Source organism: Penaeus monodon, chromosome 2 (genome assembly GCF_015228065.2).
Source record: "Penaeus monodon isolate SGIC_2016 chromosome 2, NSTDA_Pmon_1, whole genome shotgun sequence".
Taxonomy (NCBI): domain Eukaryota; kingdom Metazoa; phylum Arthropoda; class Malacostraca; order Decapoda; family Penaeidae; genus Penaeus; species Penaeus monodon.
In genome coordinates, this window is record NC_051387.1 from 31,987,486 (window position 1) to 32,007,851 (window position 20,366).

Genomic DNA, 20,366 nt, shown 5'->3' on the forward strand with positions numbered 1-20,366 from the left:
AAACGTGAATCTGTCTAAGATACTTTCCGTATCTCATTCGTCATGGGACACTTTTGGAAGCCTAATATGCCCAGGTTATAAAGCTAAATGATATGATAAAAACAATAACGACTATTGTTACCTGTGCATGACAATGAAATGTGTTCATTAATACAGAGATAAATCTGTGTTTCGCTCTTCTTAGCCATGGCCTTTTTATATGAAGCATTTTCACTATGATAGTCATGTAGATTTTCAAGGATAAATATTTTTATTTCTGAACGACTAGTGAAAGTCCACGTTATTCCCAATTATGCCTACGTATTAAGGAACACGTTATGGTCATAAGATTTGAATATCTTATATTATATCACATTGACATATCCCCATAAAAATGGAATTGAAAAGAAAAACATGCATCTGTACATTATATATATCTTATAATATTATATTATATATATAATATATATATATATATGATATAAAATATCTATATAGTATAGCTCAAGTCCGTGCCGGTAAATAGATATGGTGACTCGCATAAAACACCGGGTAGGCGAAGGCGAATGGCAAACCACCGCTCTAAAATTGCTAAGAAAACATCATGGAAGCCCATGATCGTCAAGCCCGCGTGGCCGAATGGTTTAGAGCGTCGGAAACTCCGACTGTCACGACGTATCTGAATTCGAGGGTTCGAGGTCACCGACCGCCGCGTTGTTCCTTTGGCACGGAACTTCCCTTGATTGCCTACCTGCCACTGGGTGGCCAAGCCACCCAAGTCAAGTCTGGTCCCAAGCCCGGATAATAAGAGAATGATTTACCTAAAAAGGTACCACCTTCACTCTCCATCCGTGGAAAGAACTGGGGACCCTACCACGTACTCACGTCCAAGATCATCACAACATGAACCAATTAAGTATCATGCTGTGACCACGGCGGCTCAGAACATGAACCTACGTTTAACGAAAAAAAAACGAAGCGAAGTATATATAGTATATATCTACATATATATATATATAATATATATCTATATATATGTGTGTGTTTGTGGTGTGTGGTGTGTGTGTTGTGATTGTGTGTGTTGTGTGTGGTGTGTGTGTGTGCGTGTGGTGTGTGTGTGTGTGTGTGTGTGTGCCCACACATATCATCATCATCATCAAGGGCTCACGCCGAACGGGGGCGCTGGCGCATCTACCCGTCGCTTCCAACAACAGGGTCCCTCGTTGCAAGTCTCCAGGCGCCCTCAGCCCATCCTTATTCCCTAGCGCCATGACTCGTCGAGCGCCCAACATGCCCCCTGGGTCGTCCCACAGGCCCTCCTCGCACCCAGGGTTGTCCTTGCAAGAAGACAACTTTGATGGGCAGGTCATCCACAAGGAAACGAGCTAGGTGCCCATATAGCCTGAAGGGTGGCAATCCGTCTCACGGTGTAACTGTCGGTTGGGCCCAAACGTTTTTTTGGTCCTGCCACTGTACCCCATGATCTTGCGAAGAGACTGTTTATAACAGTCCATCAAAGAACGAACTCCCATACACTGGATTAGCATCCAGGTTTTGCTTCCTCAAGCAAACTGACAGTATCAAGTCTTGAAGACACGTAGCTTGTCCTTCTGCATAGGTACGGACATCCTCCAAATGCTCTTGTTGATCGAGTTCATGGCTCCTGTTGCAGACCAATCTGTCTATTGACTTCTTGGTCTACAGCCCAGAGGATATGGACTACGCTACCCAAGGTTATGTAAAACTCTCTGTACTTCAATGTCCTCGCCGCAAACATGGATCGCCTGAGCGGATTTCCCTAACAGGCCCCCAAGTCCTGAATACAAAAAATGGTCTTGGGGTCCGGAGACCTCTAGGCCTAAGGCTTTCGCCCTTATTGCTAAATGCATCAACAGGCCACCACCAGTGACTCCAAGACTCGATAGGATAGCAACAATCATTGGCAAATTCAAGGTTCTGAGACCTTGATATTCCCACTGTAGCTCCACACTGACTTAGGCTAGTAGCTCTGCCCATTATCCAGTCCATACAGGTGTTGCAAAGTGTTGGTGGTCAAGAACACAGCCTTGCCTCACCCCTGAATGATAGGGAAGAAGTTCAACAGACCCCACACACTTTACAGCACTTTCAGTACCGTATAAAGGCTGCCTATTAGGCAAATAATATGCGTCAGAATGCCCCTGTCTCAAATCTCCCATAGCGCTTCCCGATGCACCAGAGTCAAATACCTTTTGAGCAACTCACAGACGCGAAGCGCTATTATGCGATCTAATTTTGACTTTCCGGAGTAAATCCAGACTGCTCCAGTCTCTGATGCCTCAGTAGGTGGTTGCGATCCATTCAATAGAATGTTGTGCGAAACTTTCCTGGTATGCTGAGCAATGTAATGCCACGGATTGCTACAATCCCATGATCCCCCTTTCCTCCTTCCAGAGAGGGATGACCATGCCCTCAGCAGTCAAGGGAATGGTACCAGACTGCCAGATGGCAGTCAGGACTATATCATGCCCCGGAGCCATACGTTCAACACCCCAGCCTTTAAAGTTCAGCAGGGATATTCACATATGTCTGCATCTTTCCCCGACGCTTCAGCTTGAAATTCGCCATCCTATCCTCCATTAGGGTAGGAGGTTGCGCGCCGATGGGTGGGTCTTGGTACAGGTATTGTGACATCACTTCATCCAAGCTACTGCTGGAGGGTCACCTGGTACAACTGCTCAAAATACTCACTCAATGTTCACAAACCCCAACATGACGAGATGATCCATCCATCCACTAATCTTACCTACAGTTATCTGTGAGAAGGGCTTAGAGTAAAGCTTTTTCAGGGCTTGGTAAGGCAGGGTGCAGGTCTTTTTACCCAGAAATTGCCTTCAACCTTCTTCAGCAAGATTCCCGAAAATTGGTTGAAACTGTTTTTTGTCCTTCTCAGCAGTGTCCGACCCATATGCCCATGAGCAACGCAGACTTGACTACCATTCAACTGAGGCCATGCAACACCTTCAGTGACCTCTGACTCTCCCAGGAGATGGAACTCTGCCCTGCCCTCGAGCATACATACAATGACTCCTTGTGCTGTTGAGTGTTAAGCGCATTGAGAGCTTCCACAGAGCACCTGGGTCCATTCATGTGTTGTCAGTTCTGTGAATCGGTCAGAGACAGTCATGGTTAACCACGGGCCACTCTCCTCCCTTAGTCGGTCCAAGTGAACCACCTTCGAGGTGGCCCACTGGAGGGATGGGGATTTTTGAAGTGACCCAAAGGGTAAGCCACAAGCAGCCTTATGGTCAATCCACATAACTCGCACTCCGGTAACTCTGCAGTTCTGAGGATCCTCCATCGCTGTGCTAACAAGGACATGTGGTTGATCTTCTTGCCACTGTACCCGTACCGCATGACCAGTAATGTGGGTTGCAGCCCTGGTACCAGGGCCAGAGATCCTCATTCTCTGGGACCTAGCAAAGTCCCGGAGAGGAGGCTGTTCTCCCTGCTGGATCAGCCCCGAGCCATGGGCCGTAGACATCACCATAACCTGCTCAGTCACAGCGGATACCCACATTGAGCACCAGAACAGATACGAGTTTGGCATAGAACACGTCTTTCACATCGCGTTTACAAACATCAATAGGAGCATATCCAGTAATAAGAACATGAAACCAAAGTATGCTTCAATCTCAACGCTAAATATGCTCATCAACGCGGTGTCCCTCGACTACCGAGGGCTGGTCGGCTGGAGATGGCTATGTCGACACCCTGGAGCTGGTGACCATTGCTGCAGCCTGAACCAGTAGTAGTGTACCCACCAGACTGATCGTGCTGCTACCATATGTTCTTCTCCCTCTGAGAGGGCAGCCACCTCAACTTCCCAGTCGCTCCAATTGCCCTCGATAGCAGAGGCTATTACCGCCTAATCTGCTGCAATGACTGGATGTTCCAAACACTTACCCGCAAGCTCGCCTTACGTTTAAGCCTCAGGCGGTCAATCCGGGGCACACCACCTCTGCCGCCCTCGCCAACGCTGCCCACATAAAAGGGGTCGGCATGCTGTGGGCCCTCCGTCCACCTGTGGGGTCCAAGGTCTTTTGGCCCCACAAGCTTCCATGGTGGGTTGGCGGGACAAGTAACTCTCTTCCCTGTCAAGTGCCCCAACTTTGCCCTACCAATGGGATCCACAGCCTGCCTTGCTTGTTGGGTGGATGGGACAGCACCTCCCCAGCATTCCATTTAATTTGCTGTGTGCCGGGAGGGTTTTCCTGGAGGGAGGCTGACTGGCAAGGCCACCTCCCCACATATATGTATATAATATATATATAGATTAATATATATATATATATATGTGTGTGTGTGTGTGTGGTTGTGTGTGTGGTGGTGTGTGTATGTATGATGTACACAGAGATGCAAATACATTTAGTCTAGCACTAGGTGCAATAATAATCCTCAGTAACATCCTCATCATTGCTGAGTAATACATCATAGAGTGCAAGCATCAATTTTGAGCTTCCCATTTTCTTTGTTGCAACCAGGTAGAGGTGCTCCCAATGCTCATCAGCATTCCGTTCGTTTGAGATTTGCGAAGATCTGGCTTCGCGCCACCCTTTCATACATATGGCTTGGCCTGTGTCAGCTATTTTATTGCTTGTCTCATTTTATTCTCTGACATTCTGATGCTTACCGTGTGGCGGGGATTGCCAGCAGGTGCTCCTGCCACCATCATGTAAGCTGCGGCATAAATCTCTTTACCAGCCTGATTTAAATTTTGGGCACAGGCCCTGTCTCAGAAATTGTGTGTGCTCACAATTCTGTAATGTAAACCAGCTTGCGTTCCACTCGCCATAGTGCATGCACACCTGTCTTCATGGTCCAATTGTCTCTATGATCTTGCCATGCGCACTGTAACCTAGTCTGATTCTGTGAAGAAGGATTCAGGTACCTCTACTGATGCTTCAGAAGAGTGCCAGTGGCTCATGGCCTGTGGCATCCCAGTACCACGCTGGCCGAGGGGCAGGAGTCTCGTTTTCCTCTCTGTTAAACTGCAAAGAAGGCACAGCTGTGGCAGTACACGTTTTACTTAAGATTTTTAGCTAGGTTTTATGATCATGGAATTTTGGGGCATACCCCTGCCCAATGTCAGCTGTCTGTCAGCAAGCTCTGATGTCTATGTTGCTAGGGCCCGTTTATGAGTATTATTCTACCCTGAGCAAGGATACTCTGTGCCATAGTAAGGACAATGGTCAGGAGGTAGATGTTGTCTTTGGGTGGCTTTGCTGTAGGCAGTCATGGCTGCCCTGGAGGCTGTATGAACCACAGATCCTTCCCTCAGGGATGCGTGGGCTTGGGCTCCCCTGATTGCAACTTGCCTTTGCCTGTAGTTGAGGAGGTGTTGTCTCTAACCCTCATGAATTCATGGCATCCCTTGGCTGGGGGGGGCAAGCCATCACCTGCAGTGTGGTTTCAGGGATCACTGATTTAATTCCTGAAGTAAGTTTTACTGGCCAGCGTGAGTGATTGGCTGCAATGATTCTCTCAGCTTTCCTGCATTTGGCATGGGGTATTGATTCTTTCTCCCTTTGACCAGCTCTTTAACAGAAAATTCGATCAAGGTTTGTGCCCAAAGCGGGCTTCAATAAAGTCGGGGTAGGGGGGTCTATGCCCTTTTACAAGCAGTTTGTTCTTTGTTGAGCTGATAGCATATCAACACCCTGGCTGTGTAAGACAACCAGGCGTTATTTGCAAACAGCTCGTATTCTTGTTTCTAGGCGTCTGAGTATTTTTTGGTCCTCATGTTTGTGTTCGTGGGTGCTTGGATGACCTTTGAAGAACGAACTGCCCTAGATCCATTTGTGAGTCCAGGGGAAGAAGGTTAGCCTCCATGAGGAGATTGAGGATCATCTTCGTCCAACTTGGGGCACCAGAAGGATCCTGGCAGCTTCATCTTGAACTGTCTCCAGTTGCTTTTTTAATATTGGCTTTGCGGCAATCAGGGAGACAGAAACATAGTCACAATGGCCGGATGGCATGTCATATAATGATCTTAGTTCTTTTATGTCCACTCCTATGTGTCTCCCAGACATTGCTCTCTGACAGTCCTTGCTTTGTTTCAGTCAACCAGTACAAGACCCTTTTTAAAGGAGAATGGTCCGGTCAATCATTACCTCAAGCTATTGGAAGTCCTGGAACCATAGTAAGTCCATTTCTGGATTCTCAGACTTGTGCCTTGAACAATTGTCCTCAGATTTGGCTGCAGACATCTTTAGTCCTTGACCTACAGTACTCCTCAAATACAAGGTCCATACAGGCAAGTGTGGTCCATGGAGATGATTGCGAGATGTCTGCATAGGAGATGATCTTGCACCCCCACGGGAGGTGTGTATGTTGAAGGATGCGGACATTAAGGATTGAAAAGGTCTGACTTAGGAACCCCACCCTGGTGGTGTTCCTATTTTCTAGTGAATGTCTGGGATAGTGATCTGAATCTGACTTTGTTATACTGTTCCTGAAATAGTCACCTATCAAGCCAAGAGCTTTTCTCTGATTCCCTTCTGGATTAGGTCTCCTGATAGCAAGATGACTGCTAATTTCAAAAGAGCCCTCTCCATGTCGAGGAATAAATACCACGAATGATAGTGCCTGAATTGTGCTTCAGATCGTGGCTTGCTGTGGTGCTGTGCTCATACCCTTGTGACCCATGAGGTGTTCAAGTGGGGTCCCCATTTTTCCACTGGAGTCGTTTAGTAACCATTCTCTCGGCCGCTTGCCCAGACAACTGAGGAGAGGATGGGCGCTACTTCCCTGGCTCCTTTGTTTTGGGATGGGTACGGTGATGGCCCTCTCAGCTCTGGATAGAGTGGAGGTTTTTGCAGGACTTGTTTGATGAGTTGCAGGAATGGAAGCTCACCTGCAGTCCTAGGTGGGAACATGATGGGGTACAAGAGCCCTTCAGAACCCGGGACTGTGCAAGATCTGATTTTGTATGTTGGGTCTTAGTTTCCTCATAGAGAAGTAGACATCTGAGGTAAATCGGTTTTGGCTGCTCTTTCTCTAATGTGAGCACGTCTGCCTGGTTGTAGGCAATTGTTTTTGGTGTGGCCCTTAGTTTGGCTGGCGACGTTGGTTTTGCGGCTTGTGCTCACAGAGACGTTCTGCACCGTCTGTTTGCTTCGATGAGGGTCTTGGTGTTTTTACCTCAGGGCATAGCAAGCTAGTAGCTCACCTGACCTGTTGCCACGCTTAACTATAAGGGTGGTTTTGGTGGTCAAAGGACCCACCATTCCAGCCACTTTTCTTGCCAGAACTCTTGTGACCAAGTTCCCTTGCTCCCTGACTGCTTCCTTAGGAGTATAGGTTGTCAGGATTTCTTAACCTTTCGGAATTGTTTTATACACTTTCACTCTGTGGTTTACTTCCTTAAGCTCATCATTATAGTCCAGGCTGTCTTTATACTTCCGGACCATTGGCCCAAGTTTTTGTATAGTCCTGGTGAGGCTGCTGATTTATGATAAGGCCCTGCTTCAACTTTCCACGTTTTCACTCTGTGGGGTTCATTGCTTCTAAGACAATGGTCCAAGGCATTCTGAAGGCCTTGCCAATTGCATTGTCTGTTTTCCATCTTGGAACTGCTTTTGTGGCATTATGGGCTGGCCAGCATCCATAGGGTAATACAGTGCCATAATGGGTCCCTTGTGACAGTCTCATCGACTCATCTAACCTCTCCACCAGAGCCGCAGTGGCCCAAGGTGAGGTCTAGGACCACTCCTTTGACATGCAATGGCTCTTGGCTATTGAATAAGAGGACTGAGGAAAGTCTTAAGCACGTTGGCTGTGTGATGGCCTACCATCACATGGAGGGTGGTGTGCATTAAGTCTCCCCTATGATCACTTGGTCTTGTGCTGCAGTATCATAGACCTGGCTGATGTCTAAACTCCTACAGTCGGGCTTGCTGTTACATTGTACAGGCTTGAGGGCCCCCACCAGTAAATCACAACAGCAAGAGATTCAACATCCTCTCCACATTTTCGGTGCATCGGCCTATTGCGTAAAAGGGATTGTTTGCTCTGACAAGGGTGATCAAACCTCTTTGCCAGATATTTTTTGGCAGCATGAAGACTGATACCGTGAGAATTACAGTCCTCTCTGTGTAATGTCTCCTGGAGCATGACATGTCAGGTGTTCCTTGATCGCACTATTCGTGGAGGATGGCACTCGTTGTAATTAAGCTCAGATGTTCCACTGTAGTATGCTTAGAATTGTGTGGTCATGATTGCTACTTGGTGTAGTTTACTCTGAGACGTCTTTGTATTCGATTCAGAGTCTGTTTATCGAAGTCTGAACAATTCCATCTTCATCTTGTTTTGGCGTGTTTTGTCAGCTATCCCTGGCTCCCTGGGTAGGTTAGCCTTTGGAGCTCTGACTTTTGTGAGTTTGGTTTTTTTCCTCCATTCAGCTTTGTCTGTGTATTTTTTTATCTGTGCTGACTTTACCTGGGTAAGGTCAGCTTGTTTCTGGCACTGGCCTGCACAGATTTTCAGTCAGCCTGTTCTGGCTGGCTTTGCCTGTGAGGGCATGGCTGGGGTTGGAGTGGAGAGGGATTCTCGTCCTGGGGTGAGGGTGGGGCCTGCTTTTGGCTCTGTTTCAGTGTTCCCCTTTTAGACTGCACATCTGGTGGTCATTGCTGTCATGATGACGCATGACTGCCTTCTCTTCTCCGCTTCCTCACTCGAATCCGTCCAGCTGTTGCTACTCTTGCAGTGAGTTACAGCAGTCAACAGGAGGAGTCATATCTTCCTCATCAAGAGGAGATTATCGTTTCTTGGGGAGGGCTTTGCAGTGCTCTTTGAACCTTTATTCCGTGGTTCATCTTCTGCACCTTTGAAATGGTCGGAAACTCCTTTTTATTGGAGATATCTGGTATCGGCCGTGGAGGAGCTTCCTTCCTCTTAGAGATTTGTGAAAGTTTTCTCTCTTTTGTTCGTCCCCAGGACATGGGTGCAGGCCTAGGGGAGCAAGAAACAAAGCCTGGTCGCTTTTTAGCAACCTCTTGTCGCCTGAGGACCTTCCTCTTTCCTGCAGAGAAGCCAGGCTCCAGATGCCTCTTGGCACGCTGGGACCTTTGCGCTCTTGTGTCCCTTTGTCCTTCCTTTTTGTGCCCTTAAGATACACCTCTGTGTTGTGTGCCTTGCTTACAGACACCACATTTAGGCGTGGCCTTGCAGATAGCCTGGTATTGACGTATCTTTTGCACTTAAAGGCACTTTAGTGGCTAAGGAACATAAATTCTTAGGTTTGAAAGGTGCCCCAGTTACCCAATCAAGGGATGTGATTGAGGCTTCTTTCAGGTCCCCAGACTTTGCCTGGTTGGGCTCTTCCCGGTGATATGTGATGTTATCAGATCCACACCATACAAAAGTTGAGAAGCCAGTAGCAACCATCTTGACTCTCCTATTGTCGGGATTCAGTGGGAAGAGACACACATTTCCATTCCTCCTCCCCATCATTAAATTCCGATTTTTTTCTGCATTCTCCAATCTGTCACCAGTTTGGTAGGCATTGTCGAAGCTTTCAGGTTTAGAGGGAACATGACTGTGGGAAACGCCTAGGTCCTCAGACTCTCCCTCAGAGTCTGTCTCCGTCCATCGTTATCTCTTTTTTGGGGGGGGGCGGTTTTGAGAATATTTGCCAAGTAATTGAGCAGTTGCTTTCATACTCCTCACGACCTCCACCCACCACGGAGTTGCCAACAAGGGGAAGCTGTATTTTTAGAACTAATGTCTAATAGCCACATAGGTGGTGAGAGATATACCAGCCACTGCCGTTGTACACCCACTCCATGGCCAGTAATGAGTGCAACGGCGACATTGCCTGTTCCCAAGCCCCGAAGGGACCAGCCGATTGACTGTACTGACCAGGGCCACGGATCAAGCCACCCGACGTGTTGCTAGCGTAGGGCATACTCATGTACGGCATCCCTCCAACCTCCAGGACCCCGTCCCACAGCGCAGAGGGAAGCCACCACGGCACGTGGTAGGGTGGGAACCCCTGGGGAGAGACCAGAGGGGATGCCTTCCACCTAACAATATAGGTATCATGTTTGGAACCCTTCCTTCCTCCCTCTCCAGTGAAACAGCCACCAAAGGCTGTACCTCAGAGAGGGAGCTCTCGTCCTTGCACCTTCAACGAGGAGGTTCCCAGTGGCAGGACCACGAGTAGCTTCATCAGCGAGGTGCAAAAGCTTATATATGACTGCTGTCGGCTCCCATAAATAGGGGCGGAAAGTTCATAGGAAAGTGTAGCACGACATTGTTGAAACGGCGGAAATATGGCCTCTAGTGTCTTCAACTTTTTCTTCTAATATCACGGCCGGAATGAGAGAATCCTGTTTTTTGGCGAGGATGTGCACGCCTCTTGATATTCTGGAGGCCTGACGCAAAAGCATATCGGTTTGGGGCCGACTTTTTCGTTTCTTCTACTTTGCATTCATGGTGCGACATTGCAACTCGTATAATACAAGTTAAGAAAACGAGCAAATGTTTTCTCATACTATTAATGTAACATGGAAACTAGTATCTGGGGTTGGGGTGTGGAATTGCCCCAGTAGCCGAGACTTAAAATTTACTTACATATGTGAGTGAGTATGTGATTTCTTGTACGAGTGAGTGAATGGGTGTGTGAGTGAGTATGAAAGAGAGTGTTGAATGAGTATGAGAGTGGAGTGTGGGAGTAAGTGAGTGTGATTGAGGTCAGTTAGCGACCTACGTGTATATGTATACAATATATGCAATGCACGGATGCCTTCCCTATCGCTCACCGTTCTGCCTCTGTATTGCGTATATCATTTTCAGTGCCAAATGTCATATACGGCTATCAAGTAGCATTTTTTCATGTGGCATTGGTTTTTCCTCCTCCCAATAGAAAAGGCCAGTTTGACCCTTGCTATAATCTTGTCTTGAGGCATCGCGGAACTGCGCAGAGCGCAGTACATCAAGATATCAAACATGTGTGACCTCTGGCCTTTGTTAGGGTCGTAACAGTTAGGATGTTAACTACACACAAGGGATCTCGAAGAAACTTTGAAGTATATATAAAAAACCTCTGCCGTAAGGGGATCGACCTCGCATCCGCGTTATTAGCACGGCCGCTAACCAACTGAGCTAACAGGCCGTTCGACGTAGCTTATATGTTTTTCTATTTTTAATCCATTATGCCTAAACCCAAGTTCTAACAGCATCTACGTTTTTTTTCTTCACAGTAATAACTCTCCACATTCACATGGCTTGCTTGCTAAGGCACGTGGATGAAGGTGACACAGAGGTAAATATAACATAATTTGCGTCTGCAAAGTATAACTATATTACCGATATTTATTATTCTCTAAAGATAGCATTATCACGAGAAAGAAATTCATAAATACAATCTGCTTTCGTGGTGTGCTAGTTCTTGAAGCAATACAAGTGGGTCAATACTTTAAGATCACTGTGGTCTAGTTCCTTGAAACAAGATCACTTCTCAGCCAACGTCCCCACCGTAGGAAGACGTTCAGCTGCCTGCTACTCTTGGCTACTGACTTGAATTATTTAGAAAAAAGAAAAAAAAAAAAAAAAAAAAAAAACATACCACATAAGTTGTCAAGCAAGGCGAGATAAAGCATCTTCCGTTCGTATGCTGCACTGATACTGAAGGAACGCCTTTCCTCCGTTACATAAATCAAGGCGCAGCCCCAAAAGAAATGCACAAAAAACAGATAAGTCACATAACCAGAATAACTGATGTCCAATTCAATTCCTTCTATATTTAAAGGATCTGATCCTAGGTACAGCCCGAAAGTGCCATATCAGTTCACGCTTGTGCCTTGATAATGTTTTTTAAACCAATTATAGATTTGCAGTGAATGTTGTACTTTACTAATAAATCCAATATAAACAGGCCGCTAGAAGTGACGGAAAAAAAAAATATCAGTCGTTCTAGATTTTCCTCTTGTAGAAACATAGTGTGTGTGTATGTGTTTGTGTTACCAAGGAATATTGAATATTTTTTTACATTAAACAAGTCCACAACTACCGTAAAATGCTGTTAAATCAAATGATATTTTTTATAATAATAATTGAATGTTCACATAGTTTACGTTACTTTCATTAACTATCCATCACTTATCTTTTTATTCTCATTGATATTGCGTCATTCCCGCTTATACACATCTCCCTTTCGAAATCAGCTGTGTTTTGATGCCAAACAGAAAAGTAGAATTCAGTCGGGTGACCACACGATTCTGCTCTTATTTTCCATAGTGTGCTCCATTCAGAAACACATAATGACTATGACGGCGTGTTTAATCTCCAGAACAGGAGAATTGGTATAATGTAATAGTAGTTGGAAATGAATCTCCAATCAATGTTTTTCGCGACTTTAATCCTGGGTACGTCTAAGTATTATTATTTTTTTCACACTACCAACCACATTAATTTGTGTTTAGGAGAAAATGTATTTTTTATATAACTATACATCTTCGTGTTGAGGAAATGCAAAGTTTCAGATTGAAATTCACAAATACTGACTGTGGTCCTGCATTTTTCTGATCTGTACTTGAAATTATGTAAAAAAAAAAAAAAAAAAACAAAAAAAAAAAAATATATATATATATATATCTATAATATATATTATATATATATATTATATAGAACTTCTAAACTTGGAGGCATCATCCCCATAACCCCCGCTAATTGTCATATTTCCTTATTGAGAGCTCCACCCCTGAACCCCACACAATTGCATGGACTTTTCTCCACGCAGGTTGGTCTAACCTATCTTTTGTCATTTCGAACATTACAAAAATCATTCTTATAATCAGTGAGTGTAGGTTTTCCATTTATTTAGATAGTGACATTACAAAACTTTTTATTATCAACTTGTGATGGAAATACCATTGTGAAATATTTCTTATTTTCTTCATTTTTATCCGTAAAGACAAATTTACTTTCTACCATATGGTCTGTGTGAAACTGACTATACTGATTTTTTCTCCAGGGACCATATGTATAACATGCCTATCACCAATTTCAAACAAGCATAGCTTACTATATTAGCTCCACTAGTTGGGGAGGGCAGGAGAAATGTCTGGAATTGTGTGGCAAAAGAATTATCAAAGTAAAACTTCTAATATTTAAGTATTGCAATGCACATTCATACTAATGAGAGGCAATAAAACCTTTCAATCCCCCCCTGAGAGGGGTGCAGCACAGCAGTGACTGGAGTAAGAAAACCTTTTTCCCTCAAGAGTGCAGTTTACTTTGCAACAATTACCATATACCAATTATTTCAGTTGTGATTAAAAACAAAAGAGATTCAGGGCATATTAACGCTGTGAATGATTGAAGCAAGAGAATGATATTTCAAGGTAGGAATGGTTTGTGAAATTGAAAAAAATCCCTTTCTATTACAATTTCCAGTGAGAAATCCTTAGTTATTATATTGATTTTGGTCCCTTATTTTAACCCCATGACAACAACCTGTACCCTTGCCACCTAAGGGACATGCTAAAAAAGGAGTCACAAACCGTCATCCTTGATAGAAACTAGAGGCTCCAGGAAACATGTTTCCCTTGTTGTCTATGATTTTGGTAGCAACATATAATATTTGTCCATGACAGAAACTAAAAGAAACTTCAAGCCTACTTTGGAAGGCATAACTACTAGTAATCAGGCAATGGGCTCATTGTTTAATGCCAGAAAGTTTTAATATAACCATCCAGTGTGAGTGAGCAGTTTAGTAACCATAAAGAAGAAACAGACATAGTATCTATCATAGTGTAATGTCAGAAAACACATGCCCAGAGCTGAAAAAAACAATCACAGATACTCACAGAAGAAAAAGTGTAATTTCAGTGCTTCTGTATACAATGTATGTATTATTATTTAAATAATGTCATTCCAGGAATTTATTGTGTGGGTGTGTTTGGCAACATTCCCTGCCCTACTCTCTCCTTCGTCTTGATGATGAACTGGACTGGAGTTACTGGGTTTTTGTCTTCTCACCAATTTGGGTTTGGGAAGATCCTTGTTGTGACAGGAGCCCTTATTGGGAACATAGTCTGGTGGAAGAATCCTCATTATAGGTAAGATAGCTAGGGGTGCACACCAGTAAACAGGAAAAAAATGCACATTTTGCATGTTCATTTTTATCTTTTATTTTATACTTATATTTTATTCATATTTATATAAATGTTTCATTATGGTTTATTAGAGGTGTGGAACAATGTATATGGTAATATTTTATAATGTCTCCAACAGATTAGAAGGCCAGTCATACATCCAGTACCGGGCCTTACTCATCTCCCTCGGCCTTCATCTCTTCTTATTGATGTTTGAGGTCTTGGTGGCTGACAAATTGGAAAATAAGCGCCATGCCTGGGTCTCTGTCTTTGCTCCTCTTATTTTGATATCTTCCTTGTGTCCATTGCTGCTGTATCTGGGCAGTAAAACCTATGACAGGTCTTTTGAGGTTTGTTGATTTTCCCACTAACATTGTTAAATTGGTTCAATTGTGATATAATGTATTTCGCTCTCTCTCTCTCTCTCTCTCTTTCTCTCTCTCTCTCTCTCTCTCCCTCTCCCTCTCCTCATCCCTCTCCCCTCCCTCTCCCTCTCTCCCTCCCCCTCCCTCTCTCCCTCCCCCCTCCCTCCCTCCCTCCCTCTCCTCTCTCTCTCTTCTCTTCTCTCTCTCTCTCTCTCTCTTCTCCCTCTCTCTCTCTCTCTCTCTCTCTCTCTCTCCTCTCTCTCCTCTCTCTCTCTTTCCCCCCCCCCCCCCCACCTCTATCTTCTCTCCTTCTCTCTCTCTCTCCTCTCTCTCCCTCCTCCTCTCTCTCTCTCTCTTCTCTCTCTCTCTCACTCACTCACTCACTCACTCACTCATCACTCTCTCACTCACGCACTCACTCACTCTCTCTCTCTCTCTCTCATCTCTCTCTCCTCTCTCTCTCTCTCTCTCTCTCTCGTCTCTCTCCCTCCCTCCCTCCCGCCCCTCCCTCCTTCCCTCCCCCTCCCTCCCTCCCTCCCTCCTTCCCTCCCTCCTTCCCTCCCTCCCTCCTTCCCCACTTCTCTCTCTCTCTCTCTCCGACTCTCTCTCGTCTCTCTCTCTCTCTCTCTCTCTCGTTCCTCTCCTCCTCTCTCGATCCTCATCTCTCTCACCTCTCTCTCTCTCACTCTCTCTCCCTCCTCTCATCAGTCCTCTCTCTCTCTCTCTCGCTCTTCTCTCTCCTCCCTCTCTCTCTCCTCTCTCTCTCTCCCCCCCCTCACCTCCCTCCCTCCCTACCCTCCCTCCCTCCCTCCCCTCACTCACTCCCTCCCTCCTTCTCCCCCCTCCCTCACTCAGTCCTCCCCCTCCTTCTCCACTTCTCGCTCTCTCTCTCCTCTCTCTCTCATCTCTCTCTCTCTGTCCTCTCTTTCCTCTCTATCTCCTCTCTCTCTCTCTCTCTCTCCTCTCTCTCTCTCACTCTCCCCCCTCCCCCTCTCCCTCTCCCTACCCCTCTCTCCCTCCCTCCCTCCTCCCTCCCCTCCTCCCTCCTTCCCTCCCTCCTCCTTCCTTCACTATATCTTCTCTCTTTTTATATCTGTCATTTGCTTTTGCTTTTTTTATCTCTATAAAGGTACTAATTAGATTTTTTTTTCAATAGCTCGAGCTCTTCTGTTCTGTGAATCTATTGCAGTTCATCTTTATTGCTCTCCGTCTTGATGAATATATAAGATGGCCATGGGAGGTAAGTCCACTTGGAAGTTTTTATTCTAGTAAAGTGTCCTAGAAGATTTTAGTTTTATTTGTGTGTGCGTGTGTGTGTGTGTGTGTGTGTGTGTGTGTGTGTGTGTGTGTGTGTGTGTGTGTGTGTGTGTGTGTGTGCGCATGTGCGTGTGCACACGCATGCATAAATAAATACATACATATATGCATATATTTAGGCATACATACATAAATATACATATGCATACATATATGTCTGTTTGTGTGTGCGGTGTGTGCATGCGCACATGCATACATACATACATACATACATACATACACATATATATATACATACATACATATGTTCGTATGTATATATAGATATTTATGTGTGTATACACATATATAATGTTATATATACTATTTCATCAATTAATATATTCGTATATCTATACATATACATATATATATATTATATATATATAATATATATTATATATATATATATATATATATATATATATATATATATATATATATGATGTGTGTATATATGCATATAGTACATATAATATTGCATATATACATGTGTAATATATATATACAAAACATGGTGTATATATATATATATATATATATATATATATATATAGTATATATATATATATATATAATATATATATATATATGTGTGTGTGGTGTGTGTGTTTATATATAATATATGTAAACATATGTGTATATATATGATATATGTATATGTAGATGTGTGTGTATATGTATATATACATGATTATAAATATGTATATATGTATATATATGTATTTATGTGTATTTATACATATGTATACATATATACCTGTATATATATGTATGTATATATTTATATATACATTTATACATGTGTTTATATACATATGTATGTATTCATATATATGTATGTACATATATACATATATGTGTATATATACATAGACATAAATATGTGTATGTATTACATATATGTTGATTTATATATATGTATATATACATATATATAATATATATTCACATATATGTTATCTGTATGTACTTTATATATAGATTATTATATATAATTATATATATATATATATATATTATAGATATATATGCATATATATATTTGTTATTTATGTAATATATATTATATGTATGTACTTATGGTGTGTATGATTATATATGCATATAGATTTGTGTGTGTATGTATTATGTATATATATATATATTATATATCTAATATATATATATATATATATAATATATATATGATTATACACACACACACACGCACGCACACACACCACACACACACACACACACACACAACACACACACACACACAAACACACCACACACAGACACACACACACACACATTATTATATATATATATATATAATATATATATATATAGTATATGCATTTATTTACATATATGATTTATATTGTATATGTATACATATACATATATGTAATATGCATGTGTGTATATAATACATTATTTGTATATACATATATATTTATATACATATGTGTGTGTGTATATATATATATGTCTGTATATATGCATATATAAATACATATATGTATGCAAATGTATACATATATGTACATATATACATATGTATAAATATGTACCTGTATATATATGTATATATATTTATATATACATGTATACATAGATGTATATGTATACATATACATATATGTATATATAATTATATATACATATGTATATGCCTGTATTTATACATCTATTTGTGTAGAAATACATCTATATGGATATTATATGCATATATCTATGTATATGCATATATATACATATACATATAATCATACAGTGAAATCCTGATTATTTAGCTTCTTTTATCAAGCTAAATTGTTTTTAATCTAACACGTATTTGTTGTAATCAAGATGTATTTCTTTACAGATTGTGTTCGTTCCAGCATGGATATTAATGTGTGTTTCAGTCGTAGCAGTTCTCTATTCTATCATATTCGCTGGACTTCTCTTGCGTATGCCAGACGTTAACCCTGATCGCCGCAGAACATCAATGAACTCTGCCATTGGTTACACCTGTCTTGTTGCTCCGCTGTTGATTTTTCTTGTAAGTAGATCCTTCCATTTCCATTATTTGGAGACTTTTGAGCATAAGATGGAAGGTTGATGATTAGATTTATCTGATTAGTATTTTCTTGATCTTAAAAGTTTTTATAGGCTGGAATAATGGAGGAAAATTAAGTTTTGAAGTATTACAAATGAAAAAAAAAGTAAAAGATAGTATAAAACATGATCCATGTATACACTTCTTACTCATCCATTAATTACTGCTTTAGACTTGAATCTTCTATATTGCATCAAACTTTTCAGATCACCCTTGCAAGCAAGTTGAATGGTAACACATCAGCAACGTACACATCTGTTGTGTCACCTCTTTACATTTCATATGTCACATTGATTCTTATGTCTTTCACTACAAAACGTGCAAATCAATGTAAGTAATTTGTTAAATTAAGAATTGATATTTGAATAATGTTATCTAACCCATTGGATCTGGGTGCCACCCTGCCCTACGAGACCCAAAATCTAGACATTAGACATACTTGAGTGGCAATTCTCCCAGGTGTGTAACTTACAGGCCTGGCCCACAGAAACACTGGTTTGGTGTGTCAAGACTGCTTGCCTCCCTTTTGCGTTGTTATTATCTCTTTTTCAGCAGAATATTTTCCTTCTATCTTTTATATGTTTCATGTTTTTTAAGGTCTATACTTGTCATCTAATGTGCTGTAGTAGGATGGTAATAGACATCTCTCTAGATAGTCTTCAACTCTGCGTTTTAACAATAACAATATTTTGTTATTTGTGTCATTTTTAAATGTTTTTGTATTATTCAATTTTCTGTAACACACCTTGTACTGTCAGTCATGGCAAGCAGGCTTAGGATCCAAAGCATGGAAATAGTGGCCTAATCTTCCAAGAGTTTTATGTACTCATGGTAAGTCATTCCCATCACAATGGCCTTTGATCAAAATTTTCATTACGGCTCATTCCCATTACACAGGCCTTAGTCAGATTTATTCATGACATGATAATCTTATCACCCAGATCCAGTGGATTAGTGCAGTTATATTTAATTCAGTATTTCCATACCAGTAGAGCTATTAACCCCTCTTTATGAACCTGCTCTCTACAGTGTTAAAAGATAATGTGAGTGATATTATACAATTTATCACAACTTCCAAACTGTTCACTTTTGTGTAATTTTTTTTCATACTGATAAGCATAAAAGATTGCAAGATGTTGCAATTATAAGAAAATAACTATAAAGTAACTTGTCATACAATAAGGAATAAATTCATCACATTAAGCTTCAGCCATTGCAAGAGATTAAAAAATCCTGGAAACCCATTATGTTTGGCATATTTCATGCAACCTTACAGAGGTGTTAATATAGTATTATTCATTACATGATATCATTTGTTTCCCAAATAAAAAACAGAAAAAGTCATTGGTCAATAAATGGATGCACACACAACACATATATATATATATATATATATATATATATATATATATATATATATATATATAATATATAATATATATGTATATATAATAGTATATATATGTATATGTATAGTATATTATATGTATATATATTTATATATATCTATATATATATATATAATATTATTATATATTATATTATATATATATATATATATTATATAATATATATAGATACATTATATATATTTCTCTATATATATATAATACATATATATATATATATATATATATAATATATATATATATATTACATATATATATATATATATATATATATATATATATGGCATACATATATATATAATATATAATTATAGATATATCTATATCTATATATATATTATTATATATGCATATATGCCTATATATATATATATATATATATCTACTATTATATATATATATATATATCATATCTATCGATAGTTCCTCTATCTATATCTCTCTCTCTAGGTTCTCTATCATATCTCTACATGGCTATCTATATCTATATGTATCATATCTGTACTATATATATCATATATCTATATATCATCTATAATATCTAAATTATATATTAGATATATATATATATATATTGCACTCGGTGGAAATTGATTTAGGCACTTCAATCCTAAGCCAGAGTACTGAGCCATAAGTACATATATATAGCATATTATATGCAATATATATGCATAGATAGATGCATATTAATATATATATATAGATATATATATAATATAGATATATATATATATAATATAATATCTAGATATATATATATAATAATAATAGATATATATATCTTTATATATATAGATATGCACTCTGGTGGAAATTGATTTAGCATGTCAAATCCTAAGCCAGAAGAACTGAGGTATATTATGAAAGCTGAATAAATGCCATGTCTATGGAGCTTGTAAATCCTAGTTGCACACTCCTTTAAGTGGTCCGTGTGTCTGGGGTGTTTAGCACTGACCTCCGGTTTCTACCGGAGTGACCTAGGTTCGAGTCCTGGTCATGGGAGGGTTTTGTTTATTTATCGATTACAATGCGGCATTGCATTATTCCCATCTTTCATAAATATACCTCAGTAATTCTGGCTTATGATTTGAAT

At 40.9% G+C, this 20,366-nt stretch overlaps 1 protein-coding gene across 1 annotated transcript in view; it reads left to right on the plus strand.

Moving 5' to 3' along the window:
- LOC119582295 (transmembrane protein 185B-like) overlaps positions 1-19,131 on the plus strand; it is a 72,120-nt gene extending 52,989 nt beyond the window's left edge. Inside the window, exons 4-6 of the mRNA XM_037930513.1 lie at positions 15,639-15,722; positions 17,631-17,807; positions 18,071-19,131. Of these exons, the coding sequence (XP_037786441.1) occupies positions 15,639-15,722; positions 17,631-17,807; positions 18,071-18,202 (393 nt within the window). The 3' untranslated portion in view covers positions 18,203-19,131. The remainder of the gene's footprint in view (positions 1-15,638; positions 15,723-17,630; positions 17,808-18,070) is intronic.
- The last annotated feature ends 1,235 nt before the right edge of the window (positions 19,132-20,366 follow it).